The sequence below is a fragment of the Adelges cooleyi genome, unplaced genomic scaffold (assembly GCF_023614345.1).
Source record: "Adelges cooleyi isolate 19-005CV unplaced genomic scaffold, UGA_ACOO_1.1 ACOO_flye_CR_arks_rails_tigmint_CR_PRNA_30, whole genome shotgun sequence".
Taxonomy (NCBI): domain Eukaryota; kingdom Metazoa; phylum Arthropoda; class Insecta; order Hemiptera; family Adelgidae; genus Adelges; species Adelges cooleyi.
In genome coordinates this window covers 9,376,753-9,392,488 of record NW_026095971.1, presented here as the reverse complement: position 1 = coordinate 9,392,488, position 15,736 = coordinate 9,376,753, and the positions used below count along the sequence as shown (strand labels likewise).

Below are 15,736 nucleotides of genomic sequence, written 5' to 3'. Positions count from 1 at the left end.
AATCATTAATATGATTCTCATTAGATTAAAAAAAATAAAAACGTCTCTAATTTAACACATTTTTTGTTACAGTTACAAAATTTCCAAGAGCTTTTTTTAACAATTAAAAATGTTAATTGTCTTATTTTATTGTATTAAATATATATATATATATATATATATATATATAATATGTACAGTGATGTAATATCGCTTTCAAATAAACTCGCATCGATATGAAACTGTTGAAAGTAGAAATACAAAATATATCGATAAAAGCATTGTTGTAATGACAATTACCTTAGTTCTTAGAATCATATTTTTACTATTGTTTACGCCTGTCTATAATAATTTTTTACTGTTATTACCGATTTCACAATTCACAAAATTATAAAAATATTTTTCAGGTAGCTTGTAACTGTTGGTTCATTCACACATAACAATCAGGAAATTTAATACAACACGAGTGTGATTTCTCTCTTTTTGGTTTTTTCATAATACAATTTTTTAACATAATTATAGAAATACCATTAATTTAGTTTTAAGTTCTTAAGTTTTAAAACAATGCTCAAAGAAGTGAAGTATAGAAAAAGTTTAGAAGTTTATCAAAAAATTATTCTATACAAATTTGGAACTTATTCGACTTTTTTTAAAAAATGTTATAAAATCTATAATTTTAAGTTGAAATGTATGTACATTATTTAGTTGTGTTTCTTGATTTTGATGGTAGTGGGGAGAACTTTTGAAATTTTTGGACCAATTAAATACCTTTTTGGTACGATTTCTAATCTATTTAGTAAATACACTTGTTACATGAAAAAAACAGACCAATGGTTTAAAATGTATCGTTAGTTATGTATTATAACTTTTTAGTTTTTATAGTTGAATTTATGTAGTCGCATTAATAAGTAAAAATTTAGGAAATGGATTTAATTATTGTCAATCTATAGTTTGTTTTTCTAACAAGTATGAAACATTGGACTGTAAATTAAAAATGTTATAAAATCACATCCAAACCTTTGATTCGAAATACGAGAATAAAATCAATCAAACAAATTGATTATAATTAATTTAATAATTAAGGCAAACTTCAGCCTATTTCCGTTGTGTTATTGTAGTCGAATGTCTCTATTCAAATAATTACTATAATACAAGATTGTAAACTTAACTCATTTTGTTACAACCCTTTACTAGTCATCAAATTTAAACGTCTCTTATGTGATGTATTTTACTACTCAACGTACAAGCTTATGATGAGCTTTGATCGGAAATTTGATCTTTGGCTCATATGAAATTTTATAATTACTTAATCATTTATCTACATCAATTCTAAGAAGTTAGCAGCCTATTTTTGTAAGATTTTTGTTATTCATTAAATATTCATATTTACCACATGATTTTAAAATTAAGTGAACATAACAAAAACATTATGAATTGCAAAATATCGGCGTAATCTGAATAAAAAAAGTCAAAATCAGCCAATGGAGCGTGTACAATAATAAATAATAAGTATTTTTCTAATGTATCTTAAATATTAAATCATTGTAATATATTATGATATTATTGATTATGATTTTACCATAATGAAATATATTTCACCTGGCGAACATTACAGCTTGCATGTTTATTCATATCTAATAGGATGGACCAAAGACTGAATTAAAGATAACTGAGGCTTATCTGTTACCTATCGACGTTTCTACAGTCCATAGTTTATGCATAAAAACTGACAAAACTGTATTATTGAGTTTATTCCTTGTGTTTGAGCAACGTGTGCCACTTGCCACCGGAAAAAAGTAAAAAAATGGCGATCATTAAAAATTCATACTTGAAATTCGTTTTCGTCTTGGTCTGTCTTTCGCAAGTAAGTTATTTTATTATATAGAGCTAATTAAAACTTCAACAATTTTTTTTTATTTAAAAATGTTTAATATATTTTTATTTGTATAGGTCCAGGGTGCTCTGAGAGTTATTCCTGACCGAGAAAACCCATTCGGTGAATTTTTCAATGAACTCTCAAAGACGGTTGGCAGAATCGCCGACAAATTACAATTACGATTATCCGAGGCTGACATTAACGTTGAAAAATACATTGACCAACTCAAAGACAAAGTCGGACAATCTGAAGGAACTGTCCAGGAAGCGATTGCCAAGGTAAGATAATCCCATCTTAAAATATGTAATAGGTAATTAACAAAAAAAAAAGTGTTTAATACTTCAACTCAATATTAAAACCACATTTTCAATAAATAATGAGCTCATTGTAGAATAATATCATTCCATTATTAATTCTTGCATTTTGAGTAAACTGATTTTAATACTCATTTTAAAAAATTGTTTTTATTATTACAGTTTGAAGAAAGTCTAGAAAAATTCCAGAAACAGCTTGTAGAAGTCATTCCTAAGCACGTAGACCAAGCTATTGAAGAATTGAAGGTCCAACACCCTGAATTAGCAGAGAAGATAAAGAAGTTGAAGGTTGAACTTCTGCAATTGAAGGAAGATATCTTCAAAATCTTCGAGGAAATTAGGAAACCGTTCTTAGATCGTTACAGTGAATTAAAAGATGAATTTTATTCCAAGACCAAACCAATCGCAAAGAAATTGACACCAATTTTGAAAGATATCGAAGTGAGTCGAAATTAGACAATTTTAGTACATTCAATATGAGTTTTATATAAACTTGTGCAAATTTTAATGAGTATATATATTTTTTTTAGGACATTATTTTATTATTGATCCCCGACAAGAACGACTTCTACAAGAAGAATGAAATCAAGAAGTCATAAAAATATTAAGCGTATATTATCTAAATATTTTCACGTATTTACTGTTAATATTTTGGAAAATCAATGTATAAAAAGTTAAAACTGTAACACAATTGTATACCTATTTTATTTTCCTATTAAAAGTAATTAATAAGAACCTTTGATTCACTTTCTTAAGGTCAAATATCAGGTTATCTCTGTTCACTGAAAATAACCTCATGAGACTACATAATGTGAGAGTAAAGTCCGTTCGTTGATAATTTATGTTTTTACATTATTTTTTTACACAAATAAATAGAAAAAATCTTATATTCTTATTAAAGTATAATTCGAAAAATATTATCGAAACGATTGTATTAATTACCTTTTCTCGGCTGTTATTTTTTGTTTTAAGCACGACTTATTGATTTATTATTATGAAACTAATAATAAACGCGTCGAAGCTAAAAAAAAAACAAAATAATAAATTTGAACTGATTTCACTGCCAAATGCAGAAATAATGTGTAATGACTAACGATAAATGAATAACAAAATAAGTTTAATATATGTATACGTCAAACTGCATTTATTTACAATATAAGTAATTGTTAATCAGTAATCACTAAATAATAGAAATTTAATATAAATGTGAAATAAAAGATTACTAATCTTAGTTGTTTTATCACAATATAATAATTATAAATTCTTATGGTCTATGTAAGTATAAAACATATGATTATATTTTTTTCTACGACATTTTTAGGTTGGTTAGACACCTCTTGATCTACAAGACACAAGAGTTACCATCCTGGGGAAGTGGGTATGGTGTACTGGTTTACAGTTACCTTCCGCAATAATTTTATATTTAATCGATTAATCGATTATCAAAACAATCAAATGTAACAAATAATATGTATTACATTTTAATACATATTATTATTATTATTGTGTAATTTGTTTTCATATAAAATATTAGATTTTCTTTAATGAACTTGATAAAGGGTATGTTAGGGAGAAATTATAGATCTACAGTATTGCATTACCAAACGGAATATTAACAAGTACTGAAGTAAAACTGAAAACTATATCAAAGGCTTAGTCTTGACGTGTAAGTATTGCTAATACATAAATTAATTGTACTTATGTAATAATATTATAATTATTAGTACTTTTTGATCGTTAACTATATTTTTAAATAGTAATTAAAATAGACGTTTATTTTAAAAAGAAATTTCGCATATGTTTTATATTATTTTTTTTCTTTGACATCACAGGCATAAATTAATTTGGCATTTTAATGACATTTTAAAATTTGAAACGCTGTTAATGTTTTATTATCGGTAAAAAGTACTTAATTTTAGTAAAACTAAATTATAATTAATGAATTTTATTGATAAGTACGTTGTTACGCTTCACGTGCAGTGAGTTAATTAATGATTAGACGAATGTGTAGAGATTTAAAAACTGCCATAGTTGTTTTTTTATATCAAAGATAACATTGGTTTACCTGAAAGATAAACTATAGTCATCATACTTTATTTTCGTAAGCATATCTTTTATAATATAACAATTAATGTATATTTTATACATGCGTGAGAAACAAATAAGAATATGAAGTAACTGTTTAATAGCAAAATAATAAGTAAATAAAATATTTTCGTTATTTTTCTCTTAAGCTATAACTTTTTAAAAAATATAAAAAACAAAGAGTTACGCACTGCAAGATTTTTTTTATCAACATTTTTTATGTTTCTTTGCAAATATTTTTGTGTGGTTTTATTATTTAGAATAATTTTTATCATGATATCTCAAATTGTATCAAATTATCTTTCTATTACATTACATGTCGATAAAATCGATAAAATATTCTTGTAGTCAGGAAAATAATTTATTACTTTCTAAATATTGTGAGTAAATCCATCCAAATAATTAACCTGTTTTTATATTTTAATAAGGAGTGCTCGTGTGGGTTGGGGCGAACGTCAGGTTTGCAGTACTACAAAAATCAAAACTGATGAACACGCATTGTTCTACCGCAATCGGATAAAATAAAACTAGCTACAAATTACAATATGGTCTTTGGACTCGCCTATGTAAAAAAAATATAGTTATAAAAATATGTTTATGTATAAGCACGTTTGTATTTTTAATAGTTGTAGACTAAAGTGTTTGAATTTGCTTCTTTAAATAGGAAAAAACAGTTTCTTAGAAATTTGTTTTTCTTATCTCGGGATTGGAGTAAAGCTATATTTGTCCATATCGAAAATAGAACAACTTTACTTTTTGTCTAAATCAGTGTGTGAGCTCATCTATTAAATTCCTATGTCCATCGATAGCATCTACGCGCATTAAATGTTTTCCCTAAAATTGAAGCAATGTGTAAATTATATTCATATGACCACAATGTAACTCAAATTTATTGGAAATAGTAACTGTAGTAAACTACATATTATTTGGTAATTTGTTCGACCCCATTATTACCACTGAATCGATCGATAAGACAAAAATCGCATCCAATTTTTGATAAAAAGGCCTAATTTTTTAATAATAAATAAGTATACGAGTAAGTTAAAAAAAAATTACAGTGAACGACAGTTGAGGAATTAACTCGCATGTTTGTGCATTTGTATTTTTTCGGTAACCTATGACCTAACTAAAAATAAGACTTGAAACTTAATTTCTATTTTATTCAATCAGAATCGGTTAACAAATGTAAAACTTGTTAAAAATTGAAAAAAAGTTAAGAGAATAAAATATATATGTATATATATATATTTATTTATATATTATTCTGACTTTTAGAGTTCATTCTCTAAAAATTCGTATTAAGAAGCAACCAACTTCTTTTTCTACTTACAACTGCATATTATAATATTTCTAGATTACTTAATATGGTAATATTATAGCTGCTATTTTTTCTCATTAACATACAGGTCATGATGTCAGATGTTTCATCTTAAATTCTAAGAACTAAAACCAATCGTCTAATAGGTAATGATTATAAAATAATAATAATTAACAAACACCATTAAACTTATCATACAATATGTGTGAGTAAGATAAAAAATCCCAGTTTAGTTATCTATATTTTCACGAACACTTCTTAAAGTCCAGGGAGTCTAGACTACTAAAGGAGGGGTACGCATTAATATCGAGGTATATGTATAGTTTTTTTGTTAAATTATTCTGTATTCATTTCTGATCGACATTCAATAGAATTGGTTCACTCTTGTAAGGAAATTAGCATCATGTTGGCAAAAATTGTTTTCGTTTTGTGCTTGACAACCGCGGCGTTTGCTTTCTCCAAGGTAAAAAATGAAAAACAAACTAAAATAAAACTTCTTTAATGTTTAAAAATACTTTTAAAAATAATGATTAATTTCAGAATTATTCAACTTTATAATGTAGGTAATTATATTTAATTAAGTAATTATATTTTAGGATGAACACGAACAACATGAACTCATCAATTCAGTGCTCGGCTCAGTAACCAACGTAGGAAAAGAATTCTCGAAGTTGGTTTCTGATGACCCAGACAAATATTCCGTGGACTTGAATAGCTTGTACAAAAAATACGAATTGGCCAGCAAAGCCGAGCAAGCTAAGAGCTTCTTACAAAGCCAAGTATGTGGGAAAATAATTGTTACATATTATCTGAATATCTAAAGTGATAGATTTGTATTTTTATTAAGTAAGATATAAAGTAAGAACCAATTTTCCCAATACGTCCTAACGTATCAATTTTTTTATAATTTAAATTTTATTAACCATATGCTTAAAAAAATACTTTAAAATTTAATAATATACAACTTTATCTGTTCATTATACTCAAAACTGATTACTACTGATAGGTATAAAAAAAAAATGTATTAATTATAATATGCGAAAATGCTAGTTTTATACTTTAAAGGAAAATGATAAAAATGTGCTTTGAGGGATCAGAATATCTTTATTTGCTAGTATATTTGAGATAACGAATTAGCTATAGGTAGTCTAAATTTGAACGTTATATTTTTCAAGGAATTTAAATTACTTATAGATAATGAATCATCCGTACAAAGTTTTTTTTAGGCTTAAATCAAATGAAAAACAAATAAATCCATGATTTAAATAAAAAAATTTAGTTTTATTATAAACTTTTTAGTATTATTTAAAAATATATAATATATGTATAATAATAATAATTTATTAGTCTAAAATATTAATATACTTAAAATATTTTTCGTAAAACATTTTAAAAGCTTCGATAGATACTGATGATAACTCATAACATGCAAATAAACCGTTGGATAATAGATTAGTTAGGTTTATAAACTTAAATGCTAGTTTATTTATAGCCACTGAACATTCAAAAACCATAGTAACAAGGGAATCTAGATAGCGACGATAACTAAAAGGTGTAATTAAAGTTTCCTAAACTAAATTGTTTATTTTTATGGTTTGATTTTAATTTGTATGTTTACAAAAAACATGATATTATTCATATTATTTAAATTTAGTTCAAGAGAGGAGCAGAATACACCAACGAATACTTGAAAAAATTCGACGAAGAAAGTGAAGACCAATTCAAGAAAAGTGTTGATTTAATCAAGAGCAATGACCCTGTTTTGGGAGAAAAGTTAAACAAGTTCTACGAGAAATCCTGTGAAGTCGATAGGTTGGTTGAAGATATCGTTAAGTACGTTCTCGACCCAGAGAAGATTTCAACTTCTATTGACAAGGTCAGGAGTTCATTGCACCCATTAGAACATAAACTTATTGAAGCTGTCAAGAAAATTGAAGTAAGTAGAACAATACATATTAAATAACTATGAATAGCTTTTAAACTTTAAAGACCTTGTATCAAGTAATTTTGACAATTAAGTAATATAATGCATGGAAAAATAAAAATAGTAAAATATGCTACTGAATATTAAAAAGCTTAAATGCCAGACATTCAAGTACAAGATTACGAAGTACATACTTTATGACAAGTTTTCCATTTAAATATTTTATAATAAAATATAAGCGTATAGCAATTAGCAAAACCTAATTGTTATGATAAATAGAATAAATTATTCTACAAGAATACATAATAACATGATAGTAATAACTTTTTCCAATAATATGTATAGTATAAATTATACGGAAATTGGTAGTAAACATATTATTTTATTATGACCATAAATCATAATAATTAATCTAAACTATGTTTCAGACTTTGATCATCGAACATTTGCCGTCCAAGAAGAAGGGCAAGAACTAATGACTCGCTAATAAAATTCTAAAAAATAATTTAACTATTTACAATGTAACTATTTAAATACAATAAATTATATAATTTAAATACATGAATTTTAAGCAGTCTAAATATATAATCAAAATGTTTTTTTTTAATTTTTGAACTAGTGGTTTTGGTTTTAATTTGCGATTCTTAAAAATACCTATATTACAATTTTGTTCAATCAAACATATTATAATAGAACTTTGAAGTAAAAATATGTATAAAATATGTAATAATCTAACCACAAATGCATTAATCTTAATGTTTTATTACGATAATTATGATAGCTATATTAATGACATCATAATTGTAAGAGGTAAGAGTGCAAAGTGCAATATTTATCATAAAAAAACAAGGTTATCAGTACAATAAACGGAAATGCTACGTCTATTTAAAATATAAACAGGACTTCATACTTATAATATTTTTGTTTAATAACTTTACAGTAAATATATAATTAATGTATTATCTTTATTTTGTTTTACCGAAATGTATTATAAGTTATATTTTGATACTTATCTAACAAGAGTACCATATTTCTGATCTTTGGAGTTAAGTTTGTATTAAAGCTGTATAATGCAAAATATTAAGACGAATATACGTTCACCATAACTTATTAGTAGCTAACGACTAATTTCATTATGAATTGATTATTTAATGAAGTGCTTAAGCACGCGATTTTGTTAAAAATACAATCTTAGATTTTTACTTTACCTAACCTATCCGGATTACGCCAAGCTGGTATTTTATGGTAATGTATTAGACATACATTAGACAAGGTGTAAGCGGTCAAATGATTATAAATGTACAAAAAAAATGTGCAATTAAAAATAAAAATGTCTGATTATATGAGCATTTAACAATATACTAAAAGGGTCATCGAACTTCAATGTGATCTCCCGTTTTCATATTTAATAAGCTGCATTACTTAATGATGAAATCTCCTTTTTTACTTATAAATCACTTAATAGCCAATATATCCGATAAAATCAAGCATAACAAAATCAGCATAACAAACTCTCCAATAAAGAAAAAAGTTTAATAAAATAATTATTTCGTGTATTAATTTTACTAAAATGTAAAGCAGGTAATTTTTATTCAAAATAATTGAAAAAAAAGGAAACAATTAAGTTATTAAAAAATGTATGGGTATGTCATTTGTGTGTTATAAAATGTAACATTTAAATTTCTATTATTAGTGATTATTTTTTGTTTTTTTTATCAAAAATCCGTAGATGTGTTTTATTTAAAGAATATTAATGAAAGGGATGAGAAGGACAAAGCCCTCAACACATGATATGCATGTTTCTTCAAGCGTATACTCATTGGAAATATTATTACTAATCAGTAACTAACGGCCGTTAGTTGTACTTACGTAGTTATAGTACCTAACTACCGTAAGGCACTATAACTGTACAGCTGATATAAAAACTAGAATACTGAACATTTGATAAAATAGACTATAAACGTTCACTGAAAGCTGCATATTGGTACACATTTAATTTATACGTTTTTAACATATTAATAATGCATAGTTGTAGCCTTTCTCCCCTTTCAGAGCTCCTATTGCTTCTATTCATTTTAACTCGTTATCTGTTAGACTTACTTCTGAAATGTACTGAGCCAAAATTGAAAAAAAAATACATTTTCTATAGTTTTATGGTTTTTTAATTAAATTTTTAACAAAAAATCTGCACCTCAACAGAAGTGGTTGGACGTCCAGAGTCGACTGCGATGAGTCGTTGATTCATATGAGGAACATGCTGAAGATGTTAGACAAGTCCAATATTTGAGAAACTTGGCTCATAATATCTACTTATAACTGTAAATTACATAATAAAAAAATAGAAAATAATTTATAAGTGATATCAGAATAGAAATTCTTGTGTTTCTTTTGGAAAAATTTGCGGAATCTTGTCTATGCGAAAAAATATCCTGTGGAAAAATGTTTATATATCCTACATCCTAGATACTTTTTATACGACACTTCAACAATGTTTTTACTCTAGAGCTAGACGTTTACTCAGGCCAGATCCCAAAGCAAAACAATCTTATACAACTTATTATATAGATAGATAAATAATTATTAAAAGTAAAATTTAAATTGGACTAGGATTTGATATCAAAACAGACATAAATGTCTACTTTTACCAGTTTGTTTGAAAGCCTTAGAAATAGTGGATTGTTTTCACTAATGACCTACATTAGTTGGTTCCATTACGATCTCAAGTGATCATAATGGATCAACTATTAAATATGATTATTGTAAATAATATGATGAAAAGCCAATATAAAAGATATGTAGTCTATCTGTAATACATTTAGGCGTTCAAGACTTACAAATATACGTTTATTGCTTACGTGAACGCTGGAGGGATGGTCCGAGAAAACTGACAAAAAATCTTGAAAGCGTACTAAATTCGCTTATAAGTGACCTTTAATGGGTCAAAAGAGAATTGGACAAAACGAATGGACCACGTTATCAAGTTGAGGAACTTATTCAAGTTTATATAAGTTGTAGAAAAAACTACAACAATTTGAAAAAGATTTATTTTTCGGAAAATTAGTACGAAAGGAAGAAGCCGCTTTCAGCTTTTATTGGTAAGATAATTAACTTAATACCAATACTTGAATTATGTTTTAATATAAATTTTATACACATGCTGTCATAATTGTTCGTTGGTGTCTTTTTGCCATTTTTTGCTATTTTAGTTTTTAATTTAAAATATTCTGCCCGATATATTTTGTATTTGTTGAGAAATTTCAATAGTTGATCTTTTGTGGTCCTTACGCATTTGATATCTTGATATAACCATCTAAGGTAGGTCATTAGTGAAAGCAGTTTTATGTTCAAACACGGATTGTCATCCATCCTAAGCATCCAACGATGATACAAGGAACGTACGGATTCTCGGAGATCGTCCACGTCCGATGCTATCATATCTGAGCAGAAAAATTTATTTTTTGTTTTTATATGTTACTACAATTTTTGTTAAGAGATAGATCATATATTAAGTATAGTCACAAAATATAAGAAAGATACATAATTTTATATTACAGACCGAAACCACACGATCGAGGGGGTACAACATTTTATTTTTATAAGTGTAATGCCATAACCCTCACAATCGTAAAAGGGGTTCTAAGTCACTTTGTACGGTCAATCCGCAATCGTTAAAAATACAAAACGTAGACAGACTTTGCACGATCTGGGGAAAATATAGATTACAGAACGCGGACGCTCTGTACGGTCCAAACTTGTTAGATTTGGTATTCCAACTAATTTATTGAAGGAGTTATTCTTCACTAAAATTGTTTGTTCGATTGTGGAATTTAAACATTATTTGGTCTATTACATTCCAAATAAAAGGAAGGAACCGTGGATTGTTATTAATACCACTAACATAAGTTCTGTTAAAGTATGAAATGAGAAGTAATAACGAAAATAACTTTTAGTAAAAATTTTTTTAAAAAATCTAGGTCTGTGAGGTATATATACTTATATATATTAATTGATTTGGTTTTGGACATAATATATGTTTTTTATAGTATCATTTGCTAGTAAATCTTTATACATTATCATTTATTATTAAAATGTTAATATTATAATACTTATAATCAATGACAATATGCATTTATTTTGTATCTTGTTTAAATTTTTGAATTAGGTGATTTCATTTTCATAATAGCGGCGAGAAAATAGAGCATAAACAAAATATATTCAATTTGAAATTAAATTTTTTAATTATATTTTATTTATTGTAATTATTTGTTTAAAAAATAACTTTCAATGGTATTAAGTTGATTCTCTTACCAATAAAAGCTGAAAGCGGCTTCTTCCTTACAGAACGATTTTCCGAAAAATAAATCTTTTTCAAATTTTTGTAGTTTTTTCTACAATTAATATACACTTGAATAAGTTTCTCTACTTGATAACGTGGTCCATTCGTTTTGCCCAATTCTCTTTTGACCCATTCAAGGTCGCTTATAAGCGAATTTAGTATGCTTTCAAGATCTTCATCGGCTTTTCTCGGACCGTTCCTCCAGCGTTCACGTAAGCAATAAATACATACTTTTAGGTCATGGACGTCCAGATTTATTACAGACAGAAGCATAAAATATCTTCTATATGGCTGTTCGTTATGTTGTCTACGACATTTCCTATTGTTTTTCATTCGTAGCTCCCTTAACCAACAGTCGTCCATTCCTAAAGTCTTCAAACATATCGCTAGTGGCAGGCATTTTAAGTCCGATTTGATATTACACCCTGATGGTACGGGTCGTATCTAAAAATAAATGGTGGTTGTTTAATACGGTACAGCATAAAAAATTAGAAAGCCTAAATAATATATGAGAGCCAACTCTCTGGCTTATGCTATCTGATTGACCAGCGTGTATATTGTATGTTAAACGAGAGAAATTGTAGGTCCAATTTTTTTTCTCCTTTCTCAAAAAAATGTCCACAAAGATTTTTGAGTGTTTCAAGGTTAGGTGAGGGCTACAGTTTTTTAGAACACCTAATGGATGCTTTTGATTGATTTTCTTCCAACTACCTCTTGCACATCCATTGACTTTTGAGGAGATTCACCATAATATTAAGTCTACCTTTATTTAATAAAATTATAATTGGGTGATAAACAATAAATATTATTATTACTTCAAATAACTATTTAGAGGACGTTATACAACCAATTTCCTAGCATTAAAACGTACCTACGCAGAATGCGTTTCACTCACTCCGTAATTATTTTAGAGCCAAAATACTTAGAAAAATAACAAAAAATGAGTTTGGAGACAATGTCATATGTTTTTTTTTTTGATAAACCTAATGTTAAGCATTAAAAATTACAATTTTTTAAACTTTTTTAAAATAACTGTAACGCAGTCAATAATGCTGTGATAGTCCGAAAAACAAATAATCTATCAATAAAGAGTCCTAATTACTGATCTAATATAAATTATAATATGTAGATATCACTGTTTAACCTTTAAATTAAGACTTCCTTAATAAATAGGGGTAGGTATAACGTCTTCTTAATGCTACTAGATACTGTGAGGTTCTAGATAAACTTCACGCTGCAATAAAGCGTAAACAATTGGAAAACTCAGCGGAAAAATGCTTTTGTTTCATGACAGTGCGCGACCTCATTTCGCTTTTTTTGAATGAGATTGGCGTAAAAAAATGTCTAGAAGGAAATTCGTTCAGAATTGAAACTGATGTCACTACCAACCTTTACCCACCGTTTCTGTAAAAATGACACCAACTTCTACTGAAAGTGTTTGAAAAAAATTGTGTCACGTTATCAAAGATGTAAACAGAATAACGGCGATCATATGAAAAATACGTTGTGTTATAAATAATTGTATTTTTCAATTTTGGTGCATTTTAAACATGGATATGTTTTTGGCTGAATGTACATATTTTTTTTTTGCGTAGACAAAATAGCGTCAACATTTTCTCGAATGCGCAAAAACGCATGTCGTTCAATGACCGAGTCTGGCTTATATAGCATGCCCGGTTCATAGTTCAAATGCCTGGCCGTAAATTTAAACTTTTTATTTTTTTTTTACCATTTTTTTGAGGTTTTTATCAGATTATCGGGTTATTATTAGGTTATAGTACAAACAAATTGCAATAAATGAATAGGAGGTTAGGAGATTGTAGATATAGGAAGGTTAGGAAGAAAGAGGGGGGGGAGAAGAGGATAATTTTTTAATTAAATTCAAGTATGAGTTTATTATATCGTCTTCTTAGCCTAAACAAATATCCATGATTTTGTTTTTCGTGTAGCGAAGAAAATTCTTTCTCTTTCGATATTTTTTGGATCAGGGAATCTTACATTTGAATGGCATTATGCAGAAAGCAACCAACTCACAAAAAAAAAATCGATAATTTAGTTTAATTAGTGTAGTATAGTGTATACTACACTAGTTAAACTAATATCTCGATTTTTTTTGTGGGTTGGTTGCTTTCTACATAACGCCATTCATTTATGGATATCTCTCATGTAATAATATATAATTTCAATTAGTATTCCATCAATAAATCAGGCTCACAATTTCTGACTTTATAATAATATGTTTTTTTTTTAAATATATTTTAATGATTAAGAACATGTGTAGTATTTTAGTATAGGATGAATGGTACTATTGTCATTTAATTTCTCTAGAAATTTAACTTTTAGATTTTGTAGTGTTTAAATATCAATGTGATATTGGCCTATGACCATTTTTTTGAACATTTACAAGTTATGTCACTTATGAGTACGTATGTTTTTAATAATAGATTATATTTCTTTTTTTATCGCCCACATACACATAGAGGTGAATTAGGGAGAGCTTGGTTGTGCTTAGTGTAAGTATATACGTATTTACTTCTGCTTTTTAATAATAAAGTACTGAAACACCTACTATCAAAGTTACATAGTACCTTATTATGTTGCTGTTTGACGGGTTTGGATATTTCCTTAGGTATTTTGTCCAGTACTGGTTTTGATTTCTGCTCAGGTATTGGCTTCGGTGTTTGTTCGGCTATTAATTCTGGTTTCGGCTCGGGTACTGGTTCTGGTATTAGTTTTGGTTTCGGCTCGGGTAATAACGTAATTATTTCATCTGGTAACTTTTTCGGTTCAAATCTAGGGTCTTCCCACCAATGAATTTTCACCTTGGGAGGTATTCTAGGGTCATTCCAATCATCGACATCTGACATGATATGTATATGTATATTCATTGAATAAATACAAAAAAAAATGTATATCCTTAACTGAATGTATTTTGTTACTAAGGCGTATTGAGAACTTTTCATAGTTATATAATAATATACTCGTATATTGTAAAAAATCATATGATTAACCAACAAACACATTTAATAAATAATATGTAAATACAACACTTATAAAATAATGCATAGCTGAGCAGTTATAAATTGATTTTGCAATGTTGAAATTGTTTTTTTTTCTGATTAGTTTAGACATAATGTAGGCCTTGAGAAATTCTTTGGCTACAACCTACCAACTTATAGTAAAAGACATAAGAAATGTTATCTACTTGTTCTCTCAGAAGGAGTGTTAAGTTTTCCTATATTAGTGTCTCTATTAAGTGTAGTGTTTTTTAAATAGAAGCTAAAATAAATTGGATAACGTAACATAAAGTGCCACACAAGTTGTTATAAGATAAAAAAAAAGTCGAATAAAAACATTTTTAAAAATCTAACAGGAGAAATAAATGATATAGCTAGGATAATTTTAAATTTTAGAAGAATGCATAGATTAATAAAGAAATTAATATTTATAACCCTTAACCATAAAATAATACACTTTCTGCGTGTACGTATTTCGGCAACTGTATTAACTTTGTCATCTTCAGCGTTAACGACAAATTGCTCAGCTACTTCTACCAAAGTAATTTGTTATCAAACTTTCTTACTAAAATTATTCGACTTATTAAAAATGGCTACTAGATCAATTTTTATAAAATATTGCCTATCCTTTGCCCCTTAATAAATAGAGCTTTCCGTTTCCCTCAGGAGGGCGTCGCACCGGTGTTTTACAGTGGTAAAACATATTTACGCCAACTAAAAATAACTCGCTTAACTTTGGCTTTAGAGTAAAAGTACTCATTATAAAATTAAAAAAGAACAATATTCCGGAGGGCAAGATGGTGCATTTAAAAAAAAAAATCAAATTTTTGAAAAGTTACAGTCATTTAAAAATTATAAAATAGTTGTTATTTCTAAACTATTTATTG

At 27.4% G+C, this 15,736-nt stretch overlaps 2 protein-coding genes across 2 annotated transcripts; both read left to right on the top strand.

Annotated features, from left to right (window-relative positions):
• The first annotated feature begins 1,701 nt into the window (after nucleotides 1-1,701).
• On the top strand, nucleotides 1,702-3,095 carry LOC126838066 (uncharacterized). The gene is made up of 4 exons (XM_050572172.1): nucleotides 1,702-1,843; nucleotides 1,930-2,133; nucleotides 2,332-2,610; nucleotides 2,700-3,095. Exons 1-4 carry the CDS (start codon nucleotides 1,784-1,786, stop codon nucleotides 2,766-2,768), a joined length of 612 nt encoding a protein of 203 aa, XP_050428129.1. The 5' UTR covers nucleotides 1,702-1,783; the 3' UTR covers nucleotides 2,769-3,095.
• A 2,797-nt stretch (nucleotides 3,096-5,892) lies between these two features.
• On the top strand, nucleotides 5,893-8,103 carry LOC126838067 (uncharacterized). The gene is made up of 4 exons (XM_050572173.1): nucleotides 5,893-6,035; nucleotides 6,169-6,351; nucleotides 7,227-7,508; nucleotides 7,925-8,103. The coding sequence occupies exons 1-4, from the start codon at nucleotides 5,976-5,978 to the stop codon at nucleotides 7,970-7,972; spliced, it is 573 nt and encodes a 190-aa protein (XP_050428130.1). The 5' UTR covers nucleotides 5,893-5,975; the 3' UTR covers nucleotides 7,973-8,103.
• Nucleotides 8,104-15,736: the final 7,633 nt, after the last annotated feature.